At 29.3% G+C, this 27,105-nt stretch overlaps 2 protein-coding genes across 6 annotated transcripts in view; one reads left to right on the top strand and one right to left on the bottom strand.

Annotated features, from left to right (window-relative positions):
- LOC107440839 (pachytene checkpoint 2 protein) overlaps positions 1-13,797 on the top strand; it is a 30,444-nt gene extending 16,647 nt beyond the window's left edge. Inside the window, exons 7-11 of the mRNA XM_016053896.3 lie at positions 516-622; positions 4,335-4,488; positions 5,183-5,307; positions 7,355-7,424; positions 12,355-13,797. Of these exons, the coding sequence (XP_015909382.1) occupies positions 516-622; positions 4,335-4,488; positions 5,183-5,307; positions 7,355-7,424; positions 12,355-12,450 (552 nt within the window). The 3' untranslated portion in view covers positions 12,451-13,797. The remainder of the gene's footprint in view (positions 1-515; positions 623-4,334; positions 4,489-5,182; positions 5,308-7,354; positions 7,425-12,354) is intronic.
- Positions 13,798-16,916: 3,119 nt separating this feature from the next.
- LOC107440837 (uncharacterized) overlaps positions 16,917-27,105 on the bottom strand; it is a 110,612-nt gene continuing 100,423 nt past the window's right edge. For all 5 annotated transcript variants that reach the window (XM_043050465.2, XM_016053892.4, XM_071182841.1 and 2 more), the window contains exons 38-45: positions 26,087-26,272; positions 25,232-25,321; positions 24,574-24,733; positions 23,737-23,906; positions 22,981-23,148; positions 21,152-21,274; positions 20,725-20,872; positions 16,917-19,414 (exon numbers count right to left, since the gene is read on the bottom strand). In XM_043050465.2, the coding sequence (XP_042906399.1) occupies positions 19,263-19,414; positions 20,725-20,872; positions 21,152-21,274; positions 22,981-23,148; positions 23,737-23,906; positions 24,574-24,733; positions 25,232-25,321; positions 26,087-26,272 (1,197 nt within the window). In that variant the 3' untranslated portion in view covers positions 16,917-19,262. The remainder of the gene's footprint in view (positions 19,415-20,724; positions 20,873-21,151; positions 21,275-22,980; positions 23,149-23,736; positions 23,907-24,573; positions 24,734-25,231; positions 25,322-26,086; positions 26,273-27,105) is intronic.

Here is a 27,105-nt window from a genome sequence, read left to right as displayed (position 1 = left end):
AAATTTTTCATTTTGTGTACTCTGAACATTTGTGATTAAAACACAAACATATGTACATATATTTAAAACTTTAAGAAAATTTTTTTTTTAAAGTCTTTGAAAATTTGTGATTATGAAAAATTTATTATTTGAAATTTCTTGAACATTTTCTAAAGCTTTGTGGAGAATTTTTTCTTGAGATTAAGTTTAAGGATTCTAAAAACTTAATGTAATACCTGTCATTTATTTTATGACAAATTAGATTGTTTGCTAACATTTATTTGATTGAAGTGTGGTACAATAGCTATTAAACTAAATAAATGTCTTGCAAATAAATAATGTTTGGTTTGATTGTTAAATCCTCAAATCAAATTGCTTCTTGTGTGAATTTGTGAAAAACATTTCTTTCCCTATCATATATTCTTTTCTAAATGTCATGGAAAAAAAACTTTCTCTAAGCAGAAAAACAACTGTATTGTAATAATTATAATATACATACTTTTGCAATTAATTTGATATAACTGACATGTTGTTAGGTAGAAACATTAGCCAGGTCACGTTCCTCTGCCCTCACTGGAAATGAACCGTCCGATGCATTGCGCGTCGTAAATGCTTTCTTGACTCATTTAGATATGATTAAGAGGTATGAACACATTTCTTTTTCTTTATTTTCAAAGTTACTACTTTAAAGTTTATTAAATAGATTCTTATAGATTTGAAACAGTAAGGAGTTTTACTTGTTTAGGATCAAATATTACTATTGACAACAGAATGGCTCCTGAAATAAAAAACCGTCTCTATCTGGCAAATAGGGCTGCCTATGGGCTGAGAGGATTTATTAAATCTAGGTTTCTTTCTAGAAAAACAAAGTTCTTAATCTACAAAACTCTTGACACACGCGTCTGGGGCTTGGACAGTGACAAAACTGGAGGAAAATTGTATCGCAATATTTGAGAGAACTGTTTTGCGGAGTATACTTGGCGGTGTAAATGAAAACAATAACTGGAGAAGGAGATTTAACTTTGAACTATACAAGATTTATCAACAACCCGATATTGTTAAATACATAAAAATAAATAGAATGAATTGGATGTCCCACGTGATTCGAATGAGTGATGACAATACAATAAAAAAGATGCTGCTTTTTAAACCCACTGGAACAAGCAAGTGAGGAAGGTCACGGATAAGATGGGTTGACCCGGTGGAATCAGATTTTCTTGCAATTAATGAAAAGAATTGGAGATCAAAGATAAATCAGAAGTCATTATGGAGAAATCTTCAGAGGAAGGCACTGACCCATATTGGGCTGTCTGGCCTATTATGATGATGAGCATGTATATTATTTGATACTGAAGAGGTACATGAAGAAGTCATTTCATTTAGTTAATTTATATTTAATTTAGTCATTTAATTTAGTTTAGTTTTAATAAAAAATGAGTAATTTAATTAAGACTTCTGTAGTTTAACAGGATTTATAATCCGATGAAAGTTCCTTTGGAGTTCTGCAAATCTAAGATTTCAATTAGAAATTTTTGCAAAATCCAGCTAACGAGACATTCAATTGTTTCTTTTCGACAACCTCTCTTTTTTTTCTGTCAGTGTTCCTTGTTTATTCTAAATTTCAGAATTGACTGGCTTTGACACATACCTGCAAAGTCTCCTGTTTTTAAATGAAGACTCTTGTATTTTACAACTATCTCCTGTTTACCAATATATCCTCAAATTTCTTCATATTTGTTGAAGAAATTTTTTTTTTAAAATTTGGTGATAAAATATTTCCCGATGGCAAAAATAATTATCTTATTCCTTAACAGATGGTGCATTTACCAGTACTGCAGTATGTTGAGTATTTATAATTTAAGTAATTATAAATAATGGTTAAAAAAAATCTTCATTAGATTAAGATTTATAAATACATATTTTTTACTTCACTAAATGTAAGTGCTTATATTATATCCAATGTTGACTTACATGATTATGCATGATTTATCAAGACTTTACTCATAGCCCAAAAAAATTTTTGCTAGTAAAATCTCCGTTATTTTATTTCTCCAACGTTCACAAGTATGCGATATTTTAAATTGTGAAATCAGATACAAAAATGTACTTTCTGTGAATAACCTTTCTTTCAATGGATTCGGATTTCTGACTCCAAAAATATGGGGGACATAAACATAATTCCTATAGTTTTGGTCAGGAGAATGATCCAAAGTTTGGACTCCTTAATGTTAATTTTATTTTTTCCCATATCTCAAAAGCATTGAAAATAAATTGAAAAAATTTTGCACACAATTATAAAATTCCTTTATCTAAAGATTATTCCATGCAAAAAAGAAATTTTAGTAAATATTTATTATTATTTATCATTTTAATTAAAAATAGTTAAAAGTTTTTGAATTGTAAAATGTACAATTTTTTACATCATTTTAAATTATACAAAATTAATAATACAAAATTTGAACGGAATAATACAAAATTTGATCAAAATCTGTTGAATAGTTCCTTAGAAACTGAATTTTAAATGGATGACTTTTTTAAAATTTGATTTCTCAGGAACTATTAAACTGATTTCGTTCAAATTTTGTATTTTGCCATGTAAAATTACCTACTTTAAAATAACATACAAATTTTTTTACCTTACCATTCAAAATTTATCTAACTATTATGAAATAAAGTAATAATAAACAATTAATATTTACTAAATTTATTTTTTGCATGGAATTATCTTTCGATAAACAAATTTTATAATTGTCTGCAAAAAGTAAAATTAACATCAAGGGGTTCGAACTTTGGATCGTTCTCCTGACTTTGGAGGCCATATTTCCCAGATTGCGGCTGCCCCCTGTATTTTAGGTGACAGAAATCCGAATCTGTTGAAGAAAAGGTATGTTTATTCAGAGAAAATACATTTTTGTGTCTGATTTTATTATTGAAAGCATCGTCTGCACTATTTAATTAGCATATTTGAAGTAACTCCCTCAAATCATTAAATCTGTGTCCTAAAACATGAAGATCCGATCCTTAAATCAAAAATTATTCTGGGTGGCTCTTTTTTTTTCTTTATTGCACTGCACATCCAAGGGTATACGGTATATGAAATTAGGGCTTTATATCAAGTTCAAGGTATTCAAACTTTGGCTTCTTTCCTTTATAAATGAACTTTAAAAAACGGGTGCAACTGTAACAAAGCTGGATAATCAGCTGAAAATTGAACTTTTTTTTTATGGGAAAAAGAAAAAGTAATGCTTTTATATACTACTGAGCATTGTTTAGTTAAATATTTAGTATGTAAGAAAACTGGTTGATTCATTTAATAACTAACAAACAATTAGTCAACTAATTTATGTTATTTTAACTTAAAATTATCTGTGTGACGATCTATGAAACAAAAGAATTTAAATGCTAAGAAATATATTTCTATTGACTTTTTAAGATAATTGGAACTTTTGCAATTACAGGGTTGCACACAGGTGACTAAAATGCCATTATTTGCAAATATTTTCAACCTGAGGCGACCTTTTTTTGCCTGAAAAGGCTGAAAAAAGCAACTATTTTCAGGAAAAGAGGACTATTGAGAAACTTTTCTGTACTCCTAGCTATGTTTTTAGCACAAATCGGGTTGGCAACCTGCCGTCCACAGGAGCTTCTAAACACAATGAATTTTTTTTTCCTTCAAAAATAAAATATGTTGAAAATTTTGAATTGCAAATTTGAGTCATCAATTTTTAATGCGCTCAATTTGCACAAATTCCTTTGTAAGTCTATTTTGTTTCTTGATTGCCTTTTTACCGGTTATTACTACAAAATTCTGGATGATTTTGAAAAACTCATTTTTTATATATTACTGAGTGTGAATTTCGAATTTGAGTAATCACTTTTCGCTATATATATATATATATATACACACACACACAATATTTGCTAAATCAATTATTGATAAAACGAAAAATATTTTAGAAAAAGTATGTTCTTTTTTTTTTTTTAATGAATTCTAGTAATTAAAAGTATTTAATTTTCTGTAAACATACAAATTTTTTTTACATAAAAATTTTATGCTAGAACACTAACGTTTATATAAAAAGTATCATATTTGCCACCAACTTGACTAAATGGATCATGGTATATGGCAATTAAGTCATTCAATAAATCTTTAGTCATATTATTGAAAAATTTTTGGTTTTATTTAGTCAAGTATTTTCATGCTTAATGCTACTAAAAGCAACTATTTTGTTAATTTTTTTTTTCTGTGGTAGCCCTGGCTGTTATTATAATATGTTATTTTTTAAACTTTAGGTCATGAAAACATTTTGTTTTCAAATGCTCCTGTGAATTTAAATGTCGTGCTTTGCTTTCAGGTATCCAAATGTTTTAATTCTCACCACATCAAATATCACTGATGCCATTGATGTTGCATTAATAGACCGTGCTGATATAAAGCAATATATTGGTTTGCCAAATGTAGAAGCTATCTATCAAATATACAGCAGTTGTATAGAAGAACTATCAAAGGTATCAGAATTATTTAAACTTTGCTTTAATACATATTTTTAAAATTCCAACTATTAGTTCACACTCTCCCTATATATATATACAGTACAGAACCCGTTNATATATATATATATATTAAATCTTGCTCAAAATTTTCAATCATTAATAAAATACTATATATTCATCCACTCAAGTGTTCAAATACATTTTTTTAAAACTTGTAGTGGATGATACTTGATGTTAATGCAGTTTTTTCAAATGATAATTCATTCATTAAATTTCATGAATTAATTATAGTTTTATACGGGAAAAAATTTAATTATTTAATAAAAAGTGACTAGAATAAAAAAATTTCTTTGTTAAACTAAGTAGGAATTGACTTTAAAGGGAAAATAAACAATTTATATTACTTGTTTTAATTAAAAATTTTAAAAAGTGTAAAATAGGAATAAGATGAGTATGAAATTTAAGTTTTAACAATGCTTTTCCAATGTGATAGATATTCAATTTTGCTTTTTATTGCTCTCTTTTCTTGAATTCTCTTTTGTCTCTTCATTGTGTTACATAAATATATGCTTTCAATGGAATGGAAATGTTTTATTTGCTCCATTTATATTTTTTCTATTAATTTGAATTTTTTAGAAATATGTAAAAAAAATCTTTTAATTGTCGATTATCTTACATCACTATGAATTTTGTTGTTTACTTTTGATAGGCTGGGATAATTTGCACATCAGAAATAGTCATGCAAATGGAAAATCTATTACGCCAACCAGATTCCTCATCAAACGGAAATTTAGTATTTGAAAACAGAGACTTAAAATTAGTGACAATTTCCAAGTATGTTATATATTCATTTATTTTTTACTATTACTAAAAAAACTGTTTTGTTGTTTATGACAAAAGGCTATTTTATTATATCTATGGTTTTATCACCGGTGAGATGTCTGCTTGTAATATGTTTTGCTGGAATAATTATGTTTAACAAACTACATGATTGATTGTTTACTTTACATCACCAAAGGAAACTGATTATCAAGCCAATCTATTCTTATCTTAAACAGTAAAAAATAATTAAAATTTGCCAATTTTGTGCCACAACAGAGAAACAATTTTTATATTGTAAAAGATTATTAGATTGAAAGAACGCATTATAGTGAAAACACAACAAGTACAATATTATAAGTTTTTTTTTCCCGTCCAGTTTAGGTAGAAGTTGTAACATTCATCAGAAGTAGTGACTCATGAGTCTCATGACAAATTTTAACTTTGTTTCACACGGTCAATCACCCATAAAGGAGCCGTGAGGGCTCAGGGAATAGAGCGTTCGCCTTCCAATGAGGCGAACCGGGTTCGAATCCCAGTCGATACGTATTCCGCATCCGACTTGCACCAACCACAGTGCTGACATGAAATATCCTCAGTGGTAGGCGGCTCATAGGTTAGAGACCCCTTGCCGTCAGCCTAACCGTGGGAGGTTCTAGTGGTCTTCTTCTACATGTAACGCAAATGCGGGTTAGCTCCATCAAAAAGTCTTCCACAAAGGCAGAATTTCTCCTAATGCAGTAAAACTTGTGTAAGTTGACCACTTGTGGTGCACTGTTTTAGTGATCATCTTTGACAAGTGGCCAACTTATTGAGAGGGAGGGGTCATTGCTTACTTTTTCGTTTCCTATATCATGTTGCTATTTATTAAAAAAAAATATTTTTACTCGACTAATTTTATTTAGCAAATAGCCAAATGAATATCTTAAGAAATGTGTTTAAACCTGAATGAACTTCAATTTGTTACATATAATTCTAATATTTAACTAACTTTTTTAGAAATTTTTTTGTTAGTTATGCATGTGAAGTGTATAATAAAAACAATTTCTTAAAATATCGGAACACGAAAACATGTAATTTAAAAACTTTAACAACACAAAATTATTTGAAAACTTTAAAATTTATTCTTTTATTACTACACTTACAAGCGTATTTTTGACAAAAATATTGCCTCATTGTTGTTTGGCGCTGTTGTTTAGATTTTACATCAGCCCAATGTTTTGAATGAAAGTGATGGTTAAAAGCTGACTCCCTAGAGTTCCCCCAGATGGTCAACTCACAAAAGGGTTAAATTAGCTTTTTTACACTATTTCACCAAACAAGTGAAATTTTAACATACATTGCAAAATGACAGAAAGTTTTCTGAATTTTTTTTTTTTCTGGTCAACTTATGAGGGTTTTAGAATAGAATTTCATAATACTCCTAGACAAAATTGACTTGTTTCAGTGGTCAACATACAATATAGACAGGTAGTCCAGTTACAAAGGTTTTACTTTATATTATATAGGAAAAACTCCGCTCTTGATAATTGAGGTTAACTTATGCAGGTGTCCAACTTACAAGGGTGGTCAACTTGGCAGGTTTCACTGTACTCGATCCAGGAGTTCCCTTGTCTTCTGTATTGGGCTCAAAATTACAAGGCTACAGAGTTGAACATTAATAATCATAAGCTCATAAAATTGGTCCGGCTGTTCAACGACGGTTATAAAATAAAAATAAAATCACCCATAAAGGGAAAATTTCTTTTAATATCTTTATCGTACAACTACATCTCATCTTTATTATTTTGTTCTGGGACAACAAAATATTTTAAATAATTTTCTTGACGATGAAAAAAATTGATTTCATTTCAGAGGATATCTTTGTATAAACAGTAAAATTGTATCTAATTGTGAGTGGATAGTGAGGATTATACCTAAGAGCAGGGATTGATCCCACGACCTCTTGGACAGGGGCCTAGTGTACTACCAACCAGGCTATCACGGCCCTCTTCTATGAAATTTGTGATTATCCCGTATAACTGATAATTGACTGATAGACATCTATTAACTTTTATTTCAGACAAAGTATAGGACTCAGTGGGAGAACACTGCGCAAGATGCCCTTCATTGCCTGCTCACTCTTTCTTGGAGTAAGATTTTTTTTAAATTAATATTTTCTGATTGCTCAACCTTTAAAAACATAAATGTGTACATGAAAATGTACAAATATATATTAAATATAACTATTTTTACTTTAAGGAAGGTTACATAAGCAATATATTATCCAATATGACAGGTCGGTTACAGAAAAACTGTAAATTTTTAGGACTGAATTTCATTTAAACATGACATATCAAAATGAAATTACAAAAAGGAAGGAACCTCTGTGGCAGAATTTTTTCAGGCTTTCTGTGATATATCTTTCTAGTACTAATATCTTTCTGCAAGATACTTTTAATAATAACAAATATACATGTTACTCTTCTTATTTAAAGTAACAGAAGTGTCAATATATAAAATAAAAAAACTTTTGGATAAAATAAAGTTATTATTTTTATTGAATATGTAATATTTCTCTTTATTCTAATATTATGGCAGATATTCTCGCATTTTGTAGGGGGAAAACACACTAATTATTTCCTTTTTTGCATTTTGTATATCATCTCATTAAAAAAAAAAAAAAAAAAATCCTGAAATCCATGGCAGTAACTACCGGGGGAAAAATATCAATATCGAAATCACTCGAATCAGACTCTTCAAAAGGGGTAACTAAATGCACGTTTTCAATTCAATATCCAGTTGTTGTAATAAATTATATGGTATTAAAAATATAGGATTTTAAAAACTATGTGGAAATCAATAGTCATAACTGCATAAAAAAATAGAACAAAAATTTCAGCATTAAGGAAAACCAACATTTTTTACTTCATTATTCTTTATTTTTCATTCTCTCGTGAAAATAGAAAAATCACAAGCATTTTTTCCCACTCCCATGCACGAGAAAGGCATCTTTTGAATATAAATCTAAAGAAAAAATTAAATCTTTTGAAAATTTCTGCAAAAAAGGAAACCAAATTTTTTTACTTCCCAAAGGAAAAATCTTTCTACCAGAACTCTGTAACGTTCTACTACAATGATACCACGATTCTGCCATGGGGAAAGTAACATACACCCAAGTGGGAGAGAGCTATAATTCAGCATATAAAAGCACCAAATCTGATACCATAGTGTTTACCTCTTTAAATCTGGGAGATTTTAGAGAATCTTAAGTATGGATAAGCGAGGTATTGTTTTGCAAATATTTTTTTTATGTTGAATCAAATTAAACGAATCTCTATGAGACAAACATTTAAAAAGTTTTAAGGTATGTTATGTATACAAGTTTAGACTTGTCTAAATTCTTATGTTGGGAAGTTGGTTTTTTTTCTGTTTGCTGAATTGAAAGAAAATGTTCCCCATGTGGATAGGAATGATAGTTTAAAAGCTACAAATGCTATGTAATTTTTTTTACACAGTATGTAAAACAATTATTTGCTTTTACGTATTTTATACTGCTATCTAGAAAAATAAATTATTGTTCTTAATGTATTTTTTTGGGATGGCATGACTTGGGAAATTTTCTTTGATAAAAAACTTTGGATTAGCTGTATACCCTAAGGGTGTTCACACCTTAAAATATTAAAGTGCACTAACCAGCAGGGTTTCTAGTTGTCCTGATATTCCTGTTACAAAATATTTCATTAATTACTTGTCCTGATTTTTAGATTTTTGCATGCGTTCAGAATGTCCCAATAGCTATGAATACTAGTGTGGGATTTAAAAATATTAGATTTTAAGAATTGAAAGATTTGAATTATCAGTTTAACGTTTTTTATTTTATTTATTATAATTAATAATGCTAATAAAAATCGCAAAATTCAATTGTTTGAAACATTTCAAGTTGTTAATCTTCTTTCAGACTTTTGGTCATCTTATGAAAAAGAAAATCAACATTTTATCTGTCAATTTTTTTTTTCTTAATATGTCCAATTGCTAATTACAAAGTAGTTAAACTTGTTTAAATTTTTTTCTCTCGTCCGACAGATTGGAATGAAAACATTGTTTTACATTTCATTAAATTAAGTGCGAAATCGAAAGTACTTTTATTAAATGTCCATTTGCTTTAATGGTTTAATTTTCTTTTTCTTTTGATGATCTTTGTTTCCAGTTTATATTGTATTGCGTTTTCTTATCATTTGTATTTAGATATGATTTTGCAAATTATTTATAGAAAAATCTATTGTTCAATTGTTTTATTAGAGCCTCTATAATTATAATTTTTTTTTTTTTAATATTAGATTTTTATAAAAAAATGTCAAGTGTTGCCCATGTTTTTTTTCCCTTTTTTTTCAGAAAAATGTTGCACAAAATAATATTTTCAAAGCTGAGGATTGCATTTTTATTTTAGCTTTTATTTCTCCTCCTTGAAAATTGTCTAGAATGGGTACCAAAAAATTTCATGATTTTTAAACCAGCAACAAAAAAAATAAATGCATTTGAAAATTTAAGTATACTTTACATACTAATTAATATTAACTTCAATTACGGCACAGTGGCCTAGTGGCAGGTAACCTGCCAATCAACATGACACAGTCATGCAGTGGACTTTTTTGCTCTATTTTTTTCCTATGTTTTTTTAACAAATATTTTTAATATTGTGTGATTTTTTTTTACTTAAGTAGCGATAATAATTGAGCTCGGATTGTGCTCCGGAAAAATTCCGGATTTTTCGCTAACAGTGATCCGGAAGTTTCCGGAGATCAAATTTCCAAAGGTGGAACTTATTTTATAAAGGTGGAACACAGTTTATTTTATTTGTTTGTAAGGGAGAGCCAGAGAGATACTTTATAAGCTTATATTCATGATTAATATTCATTTTTTATCAGTAAATAGTTGTTATAATCATAAACCCAAGAAAGAAAGACATATTTGTAAATTTTTAATTACTTCTCCAGGTCATTATAGGCATGTGTAAATTTGTAAAATTGTGTGTCGATATGTGTAAAATTTTAAATATATTTTTAGTAAACTAAGAAATATTGAGAAAAAGGAAAAAAAAACATTGTTTAAATGTTTTTCAATTTAAACAGTTTTTTTATTTTAAAAACTTAAGAAATTTTCCGGAATTTTGACTTGGGCTCACAGTCACTCCTGATAATTTAATGTTTTTATAAAATAATAATGGTTTAATAATAATAATTTAAACTTAAAATAATTAAAAATGTTACATGTTTATTAATTCATTTTATTGTATATTTTGTATTATAAACAACAATAACTATTGGGAAAAATTTGGCATCTTGCACAGTTAATAAAAGCCGATTGTTAACATGAACAACACTTTTGAAGTTGATCTACTAAAAATTTTTTTTAAATTATTGTAACCATTATTTATAAATATTTTAAACAAATTCATTTTATCACTTTAGTTGTCAATTAAGATCTAGTAACCAAGAAATATAATTTATTTTAATACTATTAGTAAATAGAAAAAAATCTTTATAAAAAATGTGAAAAAGTACTGTAGTTTAAAGGTCAAACAATATTTAATGATTAAAAAAAGTACAGTAAATAAAATAAATTTAAATTAATACTGAACAGAAAAGGTTATTAAAAAATAAGAAAAGATGATATAAAGCAATCTTTGTTAATCGAACAATAGTCTTCTCACAATTCAGCGGGTATCTTGCAGCTCAGTTGTTAATGAAATGAAGGTTTAATTACTTTATATGTAATGATGTGAGCTTAAATTTTCAAATGTGCTTTTGTTGAAATTATCTGCGTAGTGTGATATGTTATTTTAAGAGGGGAATAACCCTTAAAGTATACTAATAATATAGAAAGTTTCATGCCAAATATAATTTTCTAAGTCATGTCCCCCAACCCTCATGGCAGAATTGTGGAGACATTGTCGCGGAACAATGCAGAGTTCTTGCAGAAAGATTTTTTTTTAGGAAACAAAGAAGTTAAGATTTTTTTTAATCTGCAGAATTTTTCGAAATATTTTCTGCAGAATTGTACTCAAAAAGTGCCTTTCTCACATATAAGGGGTGGAATGAACGCTATTGATTTTTTTTTCCCTACTATTTTTTTGCAATGACTGGCTTTAGCTGGAATTTCAGATTGATATTATAAAAAGTAATTTCCAAGTAGCAAAAATTTTAAAAAGTGTAACTATACAAATATTTTTTACATGGTGTGTAGAGTTTTGAAAATGCTGTTATTTTTGATTTACGTTTATTAAAAGCCCTTAAAGGTGCTTTTTTAGTTGGTGTTTGTAAAAAGTGCTTAATTTTTTATATTTTAAGAACAGATTTTTTCTTTGCTGTATCGATTGTCATTCTAAATTACAAAAAAATTCATGATTTTTATAATTTTCTCTGCAATATTTATCAGAAACTAGTTATTTTAACATGATTATGTAAAGTTTTTGAAAATGTTTTTAAATTTGATTCATTTTATATTTATAAATTATGAACAATAGAAAAAAATAATTTTTGTTACTGCACAGATCCTAGTTATGATTTTTTTTTTTTTTTTGGAAAGTGATTAAAAATATTTTTTAATGCTTAAAAAGTACTTAAAAGGTGCTTATTTTTTGATGAAAAATCTCTGGCTATGCACCTTGTTTTAGAACAGGAGAATATCGCCAACAATATTAGAATTTGTATTCTTTAATATTTTTTTTTTTTTTAAAATTCTTACATTTATAAACAAAAAAATTATGTACTGTTCTGCTTCTATACGTAAAGTTTTTTTTTTGTAAACAGAAAGTGATCTGGTTACTTTAAATTAGTAACACATATATTTGCTTCTATTAAAAATACCTTTCAGAAAAGTGTCAGTATTAGAGAGAATTGTCGCAGCAAGCTCGAAAAAATTCTGCCACGTGGCCCTCTTGTCAGAACTAATAAAGATTTTCATTTCTGAGATTTTGTTATTTTTCCTTTAAGATTTCATTCATTTTTACAAGTTTAGTTAAAAATCAAATTTTCACTTAATAAGCAACAACTTTTTCTAACATAAAATTTTCTGTTGTAGGAAAATTTAGTCACCTTAGATGATTTCTTAGATGCCTTATCAAAAGCAGTTGAGAAGCACTGGCACGATGTTAAACACCTCAATGCTCATGTATAACACATTACTTCAAAGACTGTTACATATTACTATTTAAGAGAACACTATACCAAGAGAGAAACCTTTTATAGCAAATTCTGTTTCTCCCCTTTCTTCATGTAATTTAAAGTTTATGAGAAAAGTGAGTTTAAGTTAACCTACTGCTAACTATGAAATTTTAAATGATGAAAAAATTATCGAAATGTAAACAAACTAATGCACTATTATCCCCCCTGTGTAATTTTGCTATAATTTGAATGCAGTTTGATATAAAAAATTCAGTATTTGAAACTTTATGGTGTACCTGAACTTATGTGGATTAAAGAGAATTAGTCATGAAAGGTTTCTTCTGCAGTATAGCATCCTCTTAAAAAAAATCCTATGACGTTTACTAATTTTTATTTATGATGTTGAGTCATAAATAACTTTCGATTGTCTACCATACATTTGAAATATACTTTGAGAGCTTATTCAATCTCCATTCTTAAAAAGGCTTTATTTTGGTAGTGCAGTTAATTTATATGGAGATACGTATATCAGAAATATGATTGAGTAGTGCCTTTATTCAGGGTATGTAATTCAAATAAAACAAATTGACCAGTTTGCAAGAGAGAATTTAAAGTGGAGCAATGTATATGAACAGAACACTAAGTAAGTTTAATTTTAATATAAAAAAATAATGACACTATCTCTCTTTACACAATGAAGTTTGCATTTAACCTAATTTGTTTTGTTTCTCAAAAAAAGAAATGTCCTCACATAACATTGACAGATTTATTGGAGGTAGGGCAGATCATAAGACTAGAAATGTTATTGTGCGTCGTAATGGGTTCTTTCTTATTATGGGCCTTTACTCAGGTGCTTTATTTGCCTAAAATATCTTATCTTCACATTTTCTAATAATTGTCTGAAATAGCTGTTTTATTAATACTTAATGATTTGACTAGCGTGTGAAATCATCAAATAACGAATGCAAATTCCAACAATAATTAGAAAACACAAAAAATGTGTTCATCATTTACGGCACTCCTACCTGGCTCATGATATTTCTGGTTTGCAAAATTTTACAATATGCCCTTTGTGATCAATTCACTTACATATGTTCTGGTTTATTTATTTTAGCATATTTTTTACTGATAAAGTTATTCAAATTTATTTGTGATAATTGGAAAATGTATTTAGTCTTGTACATAGAAGAATGTTTAAAAAATGAACTATAATTTGAAGGCAATAGTCTTGCTGAACTGTCATCCACAAGAGTGAAAATTATTTGTGTACTTAAATTCACTTTTTGTTAGTTATGTCCACAAAATTTTTCTTTAATCTATGTGTTGAGATTACTCTGTAATAAAGTTGAAGTGATATGTCTTTGCGATAGAAACTTTTTTTTCATTGAATTGTTTACACAAAGTTTTTTTTAAAAATATAATATAGGACCCACATATAGGCTGGGGTTGGTATGCTTCTAGTCAAATTTATCACTGAATACTGAATTTCAGGTAAAAAATGCATATTATTTAAGAATAGATTTAAATCTTGTTGACATAGAAGGCTTTATAAAAAGAAATAATGTATATGAATTATTTGTTTAACCTAAAAAGAGTAATTGTGGATTTAAGTGGTATGAATATTTTAAATTTATTGCTTTCCATTGACTGATTTATTGCTTTCCATAAAGGCTCTTAAATAAACATTCAATTATGCCAATTTAGTTTTTATGTTTATTTAAAAATATATTAAACATTTTGAGCAAGTAATTTTTTTTCTTACGGTTTCTGACCTAATTTAATTTATTCTTTAATACCCAGGAGACAAATTAGATCTTAATACTTTAACGAATTTGTAAAGACTAAGCGGGAGTTAAGATAACTATGATTTTATTCTCTTCAGTGATTAGTTTATAATAATTTTGAACATTTTAGTTAGAAATATTAAGTACTTTTTAGCTACTTTGTTTTTAAATTATATCTTATCATAGCACTGATTGATATATGCAGAGTTGATAAAAATGCTTGGTACATCAGAAAACAAAAAAAAAACTTAGATAACTATTTTTTTACCTTCTAATAAAGAATCTGAAAGCAATTCACCTAACATTGATTCTTTTCATCATCTATATTTTTAAGAGCCTTAAAAAACATGTCAGTTTTTCAGGCCAAGTTTCTGTTGCACTATCACTTCATTGACTTGCATTTAACTGCGCTTTTACACCTTCTCTGACCTCGCATGAACATATTAATATGTAGTCGTTGATGCATTATTTATACCTTAATTACAGAACTTAGTTACATAGTTAAGGTATATTTAATTTGATTACATAATTAAAGCTATATCTAAATAAACTAAAAGTGTATATAGTTGGAATGTTTTAAAATAATTTTACATACAGCTAATGGAATGTTACACTTAATGTTTTAATTTACTTTTATCCACATTTTCTTTTTCCTGATCCTTTAATCTATTTTGAGCATCAAACAATAATTTACATTCATCACTTTCATTTCTGTTGATAAAGCCTTCAACATGAATGAAATTATACTTCAAAACCTGAAGAAAATATTCATTAAAAAAAAATTACAAAGATTAAAATTTATTTTAAATATTTTTGTAAATATATGTCTGTATTAAGTTGGCATAATTACTTTAGAAACTATCTTGTATTAGTATTAGTACCTACTAATTCCTAGTTCAGGGCTGATTGTGATTTTTCGCTAACAATGATCCGGAGATCGAAGGTTCAAACGTTTAAAAAAAATCATTGATCACAGAAGTTTTCGGAAATCAAATTTTTAAAGGTGGAACTTAAAAACAGTTTATTTTATTGGTTTGTAAGGGAGAGCCAAATACTTTATATAAGCTTATATTCATGATTAATATTCATTTTTTTATCAGTAAATAGTTATTATAATCATAAACTCAAGAAAGACATATTTGTAAATCTTAATTACTTTTCCAGGTCATCATAGGTAGGTGTAAATGGTATAGCTATATGTAAAATTTTAAATATATTTTAAATAAACAAAGAAATCTTTAGAAAAGGGAAAAAAAAACTGTTTAAATTTTTTTCAATTTAAAGTTTTTTTTTTTTTAACTCAAGAAATTTTCCGGAATTTTGACTTGGGCTCACAATCACCCCTGCTAGTTTAAAAAGACTCAATTTGAATCATGCCTCTACATGCTAGCTACAATTTATTTTTAACGTTTCAATTATTGCAAAATTTATAAAATTTAATTTTTTATAAGTAACTTAACACCAGACTATTTAAAAAAAAATCACAAGAACCCTGCATCAAATTAATATTACAAAAAGCGGATAATTTAAATAGATGACTCGAAATCTGTGACCTAAACTACAAAGCAAGGTAATGAAAAATTTCAGTTGTCAGATATGTCTTCTAGTTAATTTTTTACATAAGCAGGGTGTTACATTAGCGATACTTGTAATATATATATTTTAATTCCTGTCAAAAAATGAAGTCTAGTGAAATGATATCAGAGATCTCTAATTTAAATAAAAACAAAATGCAATCAAAATCCGACTGTGGCCTTAAAAACAAACACCAAAACAAGTTTTGTTGTATGAGGAACCAGATTGAAAGGTGACTATTAGAAGGTTTTTACACTTGACTCCTTTAATATTGATTTGCATGGTGCATAGCATTTCTGTGGGTTCTTATTTTCGTTTTTTAAAAGCCCTTAAAGATGCTTTTTTTTTTATGGGGTGTTCTTAAAAACTGCTTAATTTTCCCTTTTTGAAATTGAGAATTTTTTATTTTTTTTTACCATATTGATTTTCGCCACGTATTAAGCAAAAGCATGGTTTTCACTTTGCTCAATTCAACATTTTCACAATTCATTCAAACACAAAGCATTTCGGCGTACCATCGGTCCGCAGCGTATGAAAGCGCCCCTTATCTTCCATGTTTGACGAAATACTTGTGGGTGCGCATACTGAGCTGGGTTGGGTGAGATTCTTGCACTCTCATGTGCAACTCTGCTACATTTCGCACAATATTCTGAAATTCTGACTTCAATCTTTTTATGGTGGCTAATATAATCAAGAAAATTTTTCTTTGTCAGAAACTAGTTATTTTATCATTATTACGTAAATTCTTTGAAAATTATTCTGCATTTTGTTATTGTATATAGTGCTTAAAAAGTACCTAAAAGGTGCTTACTTTTTGATGAAAGATTTGGCTATGCACACTGGATTTGTGATTCTCTACTTGTATATTGTTACTCTCAGCAGAAAATGTACTTTTTTCTTTATTGACATGGAATGATTTTATGCTACAGTTATTATAGACTGCAGTTTCATCCAGTGCCCTTGTTTATGGTTTAACAATAATCTAGATTCCCATTTTTTGTTAGGTTCTTATTGCACCATCCACATTCATGAATGAAATGTTTAGGATGGTTAAGATGATGAAAAACACTGACCTAATCTGGATATAAAAGAAATGAGTGAAGAAATAAATCAAACCACGTTGTTAAATCTATTAACATTTAATAATTATACACTTACAGTGCTGTAAAGGAACAACAATGTACATTTTATAAATAAATGTAAACTAGTTAACAATGTAAAACGCACTTTGAAAGATAAGAACAATTCAGTGAATTAAACAAAATTTATATATAATTTAAATGAACATCTCAATATTAAGGAAAATATATACATAACAATGAAGTCATTCATATTACTTCAACACTATTATTGATTAAAAAAGACACTTTAATCTACAGAGAAAACACTTAAAGAATTTTTTAAAAAAAGTGCTCGAGTGCTTATGAAGATGACTGCATCATAAAAAAATCCATTGCGAATTCCTCTTTTGTTTTGTTAATTTTTCGTTTAACTTAACAAAAAAAGGCTTTTTGATTTATAGACAAGCGAACTTTTCTGAAATTGAAAAAATAAGCATTGAAGCAGAATTTTTATGCTGAAATTCTAACCATCACAATTTCTGCCGTCGATTGAAATCTAAACATTCTAAAAATATTTTGTTACAAATCTAGTTTCAATTTTTTTTTCTTCTAAAACATTCCCATTTTGTATTTTCATTCTGATATATATTTTTATAATTATGTACAAAATATAATCTAATAGAGTATATTGTCATTAGAGTTGGGCAGAAATGTAATTGATTTATAAGCAATCGTAGTTACCGATCACTATTTTAATAGTGATAATTCGCAATCATATTTTAAGATTACAATTATAATCAAATCGCAACTATTAATGAAGACTTAAAAGTAATGAGTATATCCAATCTTTATCACAATCATGCAATCAATTACATTGCGCCCAATTCTAATTGTCATGATGCACCAGCAAACATTCAAAGTAATGATGGTTGTTTAAATCTATTTTTCTCTTGATTGTGTGTGTGTTTACTATTTTTTGTATATACTTCTTTATGGACGGTACACTGAAAGAAAAAGAACACCCTATTGACCTGTCGCACACTGTAGTGTAAAATAAAAGTACACTTAGGCCTCTGAAGCTCAAACAACCACAGACTGTCAAAAAACACTGTAAAAACATCCAATAATACACATCTGAGGCTTTCAATAAAATGACTAATTTTTTTAATCTAATTATTTATACAACTAGGTGAAACGCTCATATAGATAGAAAAGAAATACCAGAGAATATTTAGAAGTACTGTTCGAGTGAAAATTAAATTTGCCTATCAATAATGCAAAGGACAAATATTAATTTTAAAATGGCCATTACTCACTTTGAAATCCATTTTATGACATAAATATTAAAAAGATTTTAGAGAACAAATAGTACATGCGATTTAAAATAGTTTTAAAGCTCATAGCATTTGGAAATTAAATTCCTTATATGCACTGATAATTAAGAGTTGTTTTGTTAAAATTATCCCTTGTTAGAATTATCTGAAATTTAATATTAATTACAATGACCAGGGCTATAGGAAAACAGCAGGGATTCCTAATATGCACTGATAATTAGAATTATTTTGGTAGAATTATCTTGAATTTTATATTAATTGCAATGACCAGGGCTATAGGAAAACAGAGCAGGAATGTGTCCAAATAAAAGAGATTCCATACCTAATGCAGTTTGCCAACCACACGTTTCAAGCTACATCCCAAATTCAAGAAGGCACAACATTATTCATTTGCACACTATCTGTGGTTCTTACATTGAGTAAACATCTAACATAAAATGATCAAACATCAATGGCTAAGATAATTGATTGTTACAATACACCTTTTCAAAACCTCACTCTAAAAAAATGGCAATTCCATTGATTCTTTGGCCAACAACTAGATTTCATGGCTTATATTTTGCATTAACTTAAGAAGTGCACTCGATCTAGTAGCAAGTGCAAACGATCTTGCCTCACCAGCACCAACATTGGAAGACTGTAAGAACTGCAATTTAAAATGCTGAAATATTTTTTCTTCCAACCATTTTCAATTTTTTTTTTTACAATACCTGCAGATGTGAGAAAAGTAAGTGCATATTATTCTAAAAGATTTTTTTTAGAAAAAAAATCTGCTCAAGCAGTTAAACCTTGCAATTGGGTATTTATGGAAACTATTTATAAACCATGACATGATGAGCTATTCTATTACTTTTTTTCTTTAAATAGGTTAAGAAACAAAAAGAATGTTGAATACACAAATACGAGATATTCTAAGATATATTCTGCCATTGAATGTGACCTTTCAGTATTTTAAAATAATTCCATCGCAATACAACAAAAACAGCAATCCACTAAATATCCTTTTTGTTGTTAAACTATGATATATAGACAATTTTATGTCTTCCCCATGGAACTAAGCAAAGGGATTAATTAGGCGGCTACAGAGAGTTGACTGACGAATGGAATGACTCCTCCAGGTCCAGCCAGAGAGGAACTCTTCATCAGATCAGCATCTATTTGGCGGGCGGCCTGCCGCCCTTCGGATATGGCATGTACAACCAACGATTGACCCCGTCTACAGTCTGCAAAAGTAATAATTTGGAGGTTAGGATTTTCCAATAACGCATGTCACAAATATTTAAACCTTAAAAACTAAAAATTTTTCAAAATTTATTTTACATATTAGCAAACTTCTAAATTTAGTGATTTTTTTTTAAAGGGAATTTTCTATTTAACAAACTTTTCTTTAAGATGAGCTTTCCCTATTTACCAAAACATTTCGGAACATTTCAAACTTGTTAACGCATTTTATGGAGGAAAAGATCTTTAATTGATTTTGGCAGCCACTTAACTCGCTAGAAAAGAAAAAGGGGTCACGATTTTTAACTATATTTTTTATTATGATAATCATTTACAAAATGCAATGAAGGAAATAATTTATTCCCCCTATCAATTAAATTATTGTTCTCCCCTATCAAATTGACTACTAAATATGGAAGACTTAAATTAAAGTCAGTGACACAACAGCTATTGGAAACCAAGGTCTACTCTGCCCATCTCATTTTTCTCTGGGGTGCAGAACCAGGTGATCCGGTTGAGTGGTCAGCCAAATGTGCTCGGTACTCATTTTATTGAACCATTGAATCGAACCCAGGACTTGTGGCATGAGAGTGATAAGCACTTCCACTTAGCCATCGGGTGATATACCTAGCAACAAATTTACCTTGGGCTCAAAATTGGCTCACAACATGGCTCCTATGGTCCATGCACTGTGGGACCAATATTGGGATGTCTAGACTTTTTAATATTGGTCCTAGAATGGCCTATATAAGGCCTGCATTGGCTAAATGGATATAAAATATTGGGTGAATCAGACAATTCTATATAAGACCAATATTAGTTGTAGAGTGGCTGTAAAATATTCGGTGTATCGGAAAGTTCTATATAGGGTCAATATCTGAAAAATAACAGCCCTTACTGAGCCAAGATTCATGAATATTGATGAATCTTGCCCCCCCCCCCTCCGAGTTGTTTTGCTGTTAACCCCTTCCTTCTTACTCCCATGAAAATGACGGGGTGAGGTTTCGCCCTCCATTTCTCGCTTCCGTGGAATTTCCAGGCTGGAGTGTTCAGTAGTAACGCGCCAATAAGAATAAAACTAATTCATTTCTTTTGCCCGGAAAACATTTTATTTCTCATTTTACACACCAGATGGCAGTTCCAGGATATTCTTAAGGTAATTGTAGATAATTTATTTTAAACTAGATGTCAGCACTAATCAAATACGTGTATTTGCCAAGATACTTTTATTACCGTTTTCTGGAAAATTAACCAATCGTTAAGGGGTTAAAGATGGTATTCACCAGCAATTGTTTCATTCAAAGAAACTTACCACCAGCTGCATAAACTTTTGGTATTGAAGTGCGATAGTTTCCTTTTGGTGTTGCTACATTTTTTCTTGGGTCTTGCTCTACACCAAAATCATCCAATAAGTATTGCTCTGGTCCCAAGAATCCCATGGCAAGCATAACTAGATCAGCCTGAGTAAGAAAATAAACAATTTATATTGAAAAACTATGTATTTAAAGGATTATCAACAAGACAATTAAATTTTACAGTACATAAATATCAAGCTAACTATTGAATATGTAGGTGCATTAATGGTTATCATGCTGATGTTGGCTTTATTCAGCACTCTTAACAAAAGGGTTAAAAATGAAGGAGTTATTTTTAATGTAAAGAAAAAAATTGACTAACATTTTGAATTTAAAGGGGTGAAATATTTAACAAGAAATATTGAATATAAGGATCATGCAAACCTTGAAGACTTTCTCTGATCCGGGCACTTTTTCCATCTTCCAGTTTCCAGAGGAGTCTTTCTTCCATTCTACCTGAACAGTGTTTATTCCAGAAACATTACCCTTTCCATCATCCAAGAATTTCTAAAACAATTTAACTTCGTTAATAACATTGTTGCAAAAATTGCCATCTCAAGCAGTTTAAAGAATATATATTTAATAGAATCAATGAATAAGGAGAGAAAATTTTATGTATTCTAAACCAAACAAATGGGCCTGTATAGTTTGTATATGGTTAGAAATTCCCCCCGCCACTAAGTCTAAGGCCATCTGTTGCTATGAAACTAGATGGTAGATCTTCTTGCTAAAAAAGGAACTGGTATTTCACAAAGCTCCCAGAGAGAAATTCCTTATTCTTCCATAAATAGAATAATTAAGAGTTATGAAAATAATTTAAATGAACAAATTGGTGACAAAGTCTGGAGTAAGACTCTGAATAAGATCCCTGATCACCCGAGATGCCATGCGGTAGCTGTCTTTAAGTTGGAAATCGGACACGACTGCCTTGCTGATCACCTCCATGGACTTTATATCTTTCTTGATCAAAATCGTGTTTTGTGGGGGGAGGACACCCCAATGAATGCTGAGCATCTGGGGGTCCGCCCCGCAGTTTCTGGCAACATCTATAACAGATACAGGAATGCTAGGGAACACTTGCAGGCACTGCTGACTGATTTTCTGTTTATATTTCTATTGTTGATATTCTATTTAATGTTTCTTTGTTCTAATTGTTTTTGCATTTCAAATGCTTTAATGTTTTCAAATTTTTGTTCAATTTGTTGTTATTTCTTATGGATCTGTGAATAGACAGAAGAAAAAAAAGATTCCTTTTCTTTCTCCGATCCGAGCCAAAACCTGCCCTAAACAGTGACCCCTACTTTAAATAGTTATACTTCCTTACCATGAAGACGAATGACAAGATACTTCACAGCTTAATATTTTTAGTTATGGATAAGACAAATCATTTACATGCTTTAAAAAATGATTAAAATGCATATTTTTTTATTAATTTTGGGAATTAAAAAAATTCTTAAAATGTAGAAAAAGTGGTACCAGGCTTGAAGAGATAGAAAATAATGTTTTGGAACATAAATGACTGTTCGTACATATTGAAGTGTCCACTTCATGGAGAAGGTACATAATGTTTAATTCATAGAAGATTCACAGGGAAATTAAAAAAATTTGAGTAAGAAGTAGTGTCCGTAATGTGAGATTTCAATGTAGTTTGTTTTTTTACACTTCTTACAAGTTTTTAATCTACAAAACTCTTGTCCGGTCAGTCTTGACATATACACTTCTGAAGCTTAGACGATGAAACACACTTACACTTCAAGGAAAATTGTATCGCAATATATGAGAGAAAGATTTTGAGGAGTATACTTGGTGGTGTAAATGAAAACAATAACTGGAGAAGGAGATATAACTTTGAACTGTGCAAGATTTATAAACAGCCTGATATTATTAAATACATTAAAAATAAATAGAATGAATTGGATGGCCCACATGATTCGAATGAACGATGATAATACAATTAAAAATATGCTGCTTTTTAAACCCACTGGAACAAGAAAGCGGGGAAGGCTGCAGCTGAGATGGGCTGACTCAGTGGAGTCTGATTTTCTTGCAATTAATGAAAAGAATTGGAAAATCTGAAGTTGCCGTGGAGAAATCTTCAGAGAAAGGCATTGGCTCACATTGGGCTGTCTGGCCAACAATGATTATGATGTTTTTTTACAAGAATTCTAAAAATATAGACAAAGGGTTATTTATGAATAATCAAAAAGATTTACCTCACTCAAGATAAGATAATTTCTGGGATCTTTACCAAACTTTTGCTGTACTTCTTGATGGCCATAGTCCACTCTAAAAACCTTTGGCCACTGTGGCCAAGGGTTATCATCAGCTCTGCCTTCTGGGGGTTCTGGTAGGATTTCAAATGATACTATACTCTTGGCACCCTTTCAATAAGAAAAGACAATATGAAGAAAGAGACTATGCATCTACAACTGTAAATATTGCAAAGGTATTTGTGCTACTTTTACTATTATAAAATATACATATATCGCACAATGAAGATTACACAAAAATCTTTTATATCAAAATCTTTCAGCAGCTTGTCTGGGAAAAAAATTTTCTTAGTTATTCACACTTTATTAGGGTTTTTTCTAATTGTTTCTATAATAATTCTGTTTGCCAATTTAGAAGTTTCTTTCGAAATAAAGACATCCCAAATTACCGTTGATCTGAAATTATTCTGGAAAATTTGCCAAGAGCAGATTCCTTTAAATTCTTATTGCGCTTTAAGTTATTTTTCAATGATTCATAACTGCAAACAAAATATATAATTTCCTCATTTGTTAGCACATAATGTAATAATTTTGGTTTTCTGAAAACCATCTTAACATCACTTCTAGTCTTAAAACTCAAATTTTATGATTAATGGCAAAATTAAAACAGAAATAAAATGATTTCTAATCTTCCAACTATTAAATTATTATGGATGGAATGCTTACTCAGGAATAAAGAATTATGGTTGGAATGCTTACTTGTCTGAGTGATGTAGCAATACAGTCGCAGCCAGTGTCTCCACCACCAATGATAACAACATCCTTATCTTTTGCATGAAGCTGATTGTAATCAATCTTGTTTCCAAGTTGATGTTTCTGCCATGTCTCCAAAAACTTCATCGCAAAATGAATTCCCTTCAGCTCACGCCCTGAAAGAAATTAATTTATCAGTTGGAACTTATTAAAATTAAAAATGCATCAATTTTTCAGAAAACAACTTAATACTGAGTAAAAATATTACGCTTAAAATTATTAAATTTAATGAATAAAAAGGGAGATGGAAAGTTTGAGGTGATGAAGCTTTCAGATTCCTTACTGTCGCGGGCTTGAGAAGGCCAGTAGCGAAGACAAAGGCGTGTCACCAACGATAAAATTAACAAGAGAAATAAAATTTGACAACGTTTCATTGGTCCCCGTAATCAGCGAAAACTAGAAAGATTTTTCGGTTTGACTTCAGAGGGGCAGAAAATGAAGTCTGAAATTGAGAATTGCTTGCAAAATGCAGAAGAGTTGCACATTGAGTAGGCAATCCAGTTTCCCACTAAATTCAGCTCACCTGCAAGTGTTTCATTGTTGAACATTTTAATTACTGGTGTTTCCATACCCTATGCAGGAAATAAATTGGGGTTGAATTAATTGTGAAAACGTTGAATACAACAATGTCTTTTTGTATAATTCGGGGCTTTTAACAGCTTTTAAAAATCGAAAATAAGCATTTTTAAACACTTTTTAAAAACACTACACACCCTGTGAAAATCAATAGTCAAATCCAAAAATCGACATTTATAAAATAAGGTTTAGAGACGGAATACTGACCAGGAATGGGTAAGTCTCTTGGCCAAGTTGCCCCCACGCTCAACAACACAGCATCATTGTCTTGAATGAGATCTTTGGCAGACATATCCTTTCCAATATTCACATTAGTGTGAAAAACAATGCCTTCTTCAGTCAAAAGATCAACACGCCTCTTAACCACCTAGAAAATAAATATTTTATGATACAATGTTACAGAAACAGTTTTGAAATGCTTTAAGGTATGGTGCATTCAGTTGATATTAAATAATTTCATATACAGGATATGTATTATAATGTGTAATTTTACAATCTTTGTAGAATGCTAGACACATAAGATGTCTCAACGAAAAATACCACTATATGCATTTCATAAAATAAATTTAAATGAAAACCAGTCACAAGTCGGTTTGAGTAATAAAGGAATTGGTATTAAAATACCATATTTTATATCCCATGATTCACACCCCAAAGTTTAAGAAGAGATGGGATACCAAAGGGTAATTGATTATCTGACTTAACCTAGATGAATAGAAATTCTGTTTTAAGTTTTCCCATTTTCTAGTATGTTATTTTACACATTGATAGATTTGGTTAAATTTTAATGAAGGAAAAAATTTAAGCCTTTGAATTATAATAAGCAGTTCCTTAAATGACAAACAATGGATAAAGTGGGACTTGCCTCCTTGCTGAGTTTCATAGTTGGAATACCATATTGTAATAGTCCACCTACTCTATCATTCCTTTCATACACATTCACTGTATGGCCAGCCTACAAATAGAAAAAAGAATCAAAATATAGTGAAACTAGGTAAATACAGAAACCCTTTTTGTATTTTTGTAACTGCAGTAAAAAAAAAAGCAAACCTCAAATCATTATTTAGACCTTGATTAACCTTTTCAATTCTAGTACATATTCTATAACTTCGAAAAAGAAAAAACATTACGTAACAAATAATAAAATTTGAACTTAACTAGAAAACTACTATAAGAAAATCCTTGTTTTATTATAAGTTCAGCATGATTACTATTAAAAAAATACTTAGTGAAATTTTAGGAGACAAATCAAAATATTAAAGAACAATCCGAATTGACAATTAAACCAGATTCCAAACAAGTAACATTAAAGAAAAGAAAAAAAATTTAAAGTAAATTCCTACTTAGGTCAACAAAAGTTTTTTTATTGTAAAGTTTTTTTGTTGTTGTTTTTTTATTGTTTTTTTATTGACGATTGAAGATTTGAACAAGATGAAAGGAGAGTGTGAACTTGTATTGAACTTGTGTTGGAAAAGTAGGAATTGAAAAAAAGTACTAAGTTGATAGTGGTTAACTAAAGTATTGAATACAAGTAAATAAATTTACGTCTTTCAAACACTTAAAGGCTACTTTATCAACAGAACACTAGAGTTATTGACAAAATTGAAAAGATCACTCAAATAATTTATATAAAAAAAAAAGCAATGTCTGTAATTGTGTGGCGAACTTTAAAAACAAAGACCATAGGCATTAAAGGGTTAACACGTGACAATGGGTATACCTTGTTAAGCTGTGCGGCCGCTGCCAGCCCAGAAGGCCCACCTCCGATGATGGCAATCTTCTTGCCAGTTCTGATAGCAGGAATCTGGGGTATCATCCATCCTTTATCGTAAGCGTTGTCGATGATTGCACATTCAATATGTTTGATGTTCACTGGAGGTTCATTAATTCCCAAAACACATGCACCCTACAGAAAAATAAAAATTAAAAGTCTGGAGAAACATAATGTTGTGATACCTAGGATTTCATTTATTTTATTATGTTTGACAAATGTAGCTTCAGAAGTAATGTTTTATCTAACTTTTGAAGACATCAGGATTTATATCATTCACATTATAATAATGATTTAACAGGGTGAGTAGCCAGATTTTTCAACAAAAATTAAGCACCTTTTAAGTACTTTTTAAGCACTCAAATATTTTCAATCACTTTCCCCCCATAAAAATCAAAATTAGGATCTGTGCAGTAATATATTTTTTTAATAGTTTAAAGTTCTTAATTTATAAACATAAAATTCAAAAACTCTACATAATCATGATAAAATAACTAGTTTCCGATAAATATTACAGAGAAAATTGTGAAAATCATGCATTTTTTGCAATTTAGAATGACATTCAATATGGAAAAGAATAAATCTCGTTAAATGATTGAAAATTAAGCACTTTTTACAAACACCGAATAAAAAAAAAGCACTTTAAAGGGCTTTTAAAAACTTAAATCAAAAATAAGAACTTTTTAAAAATGCTATGCACCCTGTTTAAGATAAAATCTTGATAAATAACAAATACAGTCGAACCTCATTAATGTGAAATTATTCAACATGAAATATCCCCTTACATGAAATATGTTTGGTCCTGTAAGTCAACAATCAATTATTGTATCTTACATGTTTAACATGAAATTTTCAAGTTGATTATCACTTAACACGAAAGGAAACTGGACAACAGCTCAGACAGTAAGCATGTGAATAAAATTCCAATCATACATTTTGAGGAATGCTATTTTCATTTTCTTCTTTTG

The sequence above is a fragment of the Parasteatoda tepidariorum genome, chromosome 6, assembly GCF_043381705.1.
Source record: "Parasteatoda tepidariorum isolate YZ-2023 chromosome 6, CAS_Ptep_4.0, whole genome shotgun sequence".
In the NCBI taxonomy this organism is placed as follows: Eukaryota; Metazoa; Arthropoda; class Arachnida; order Araneae; family Theridiidae; genus Parasteatoda; species Parasteatoda tepidariorum.
Note: the sequence above shows the minus strand (reverse complement) of the source record. Positions and strands in the feature narration are given on the sequence as shown.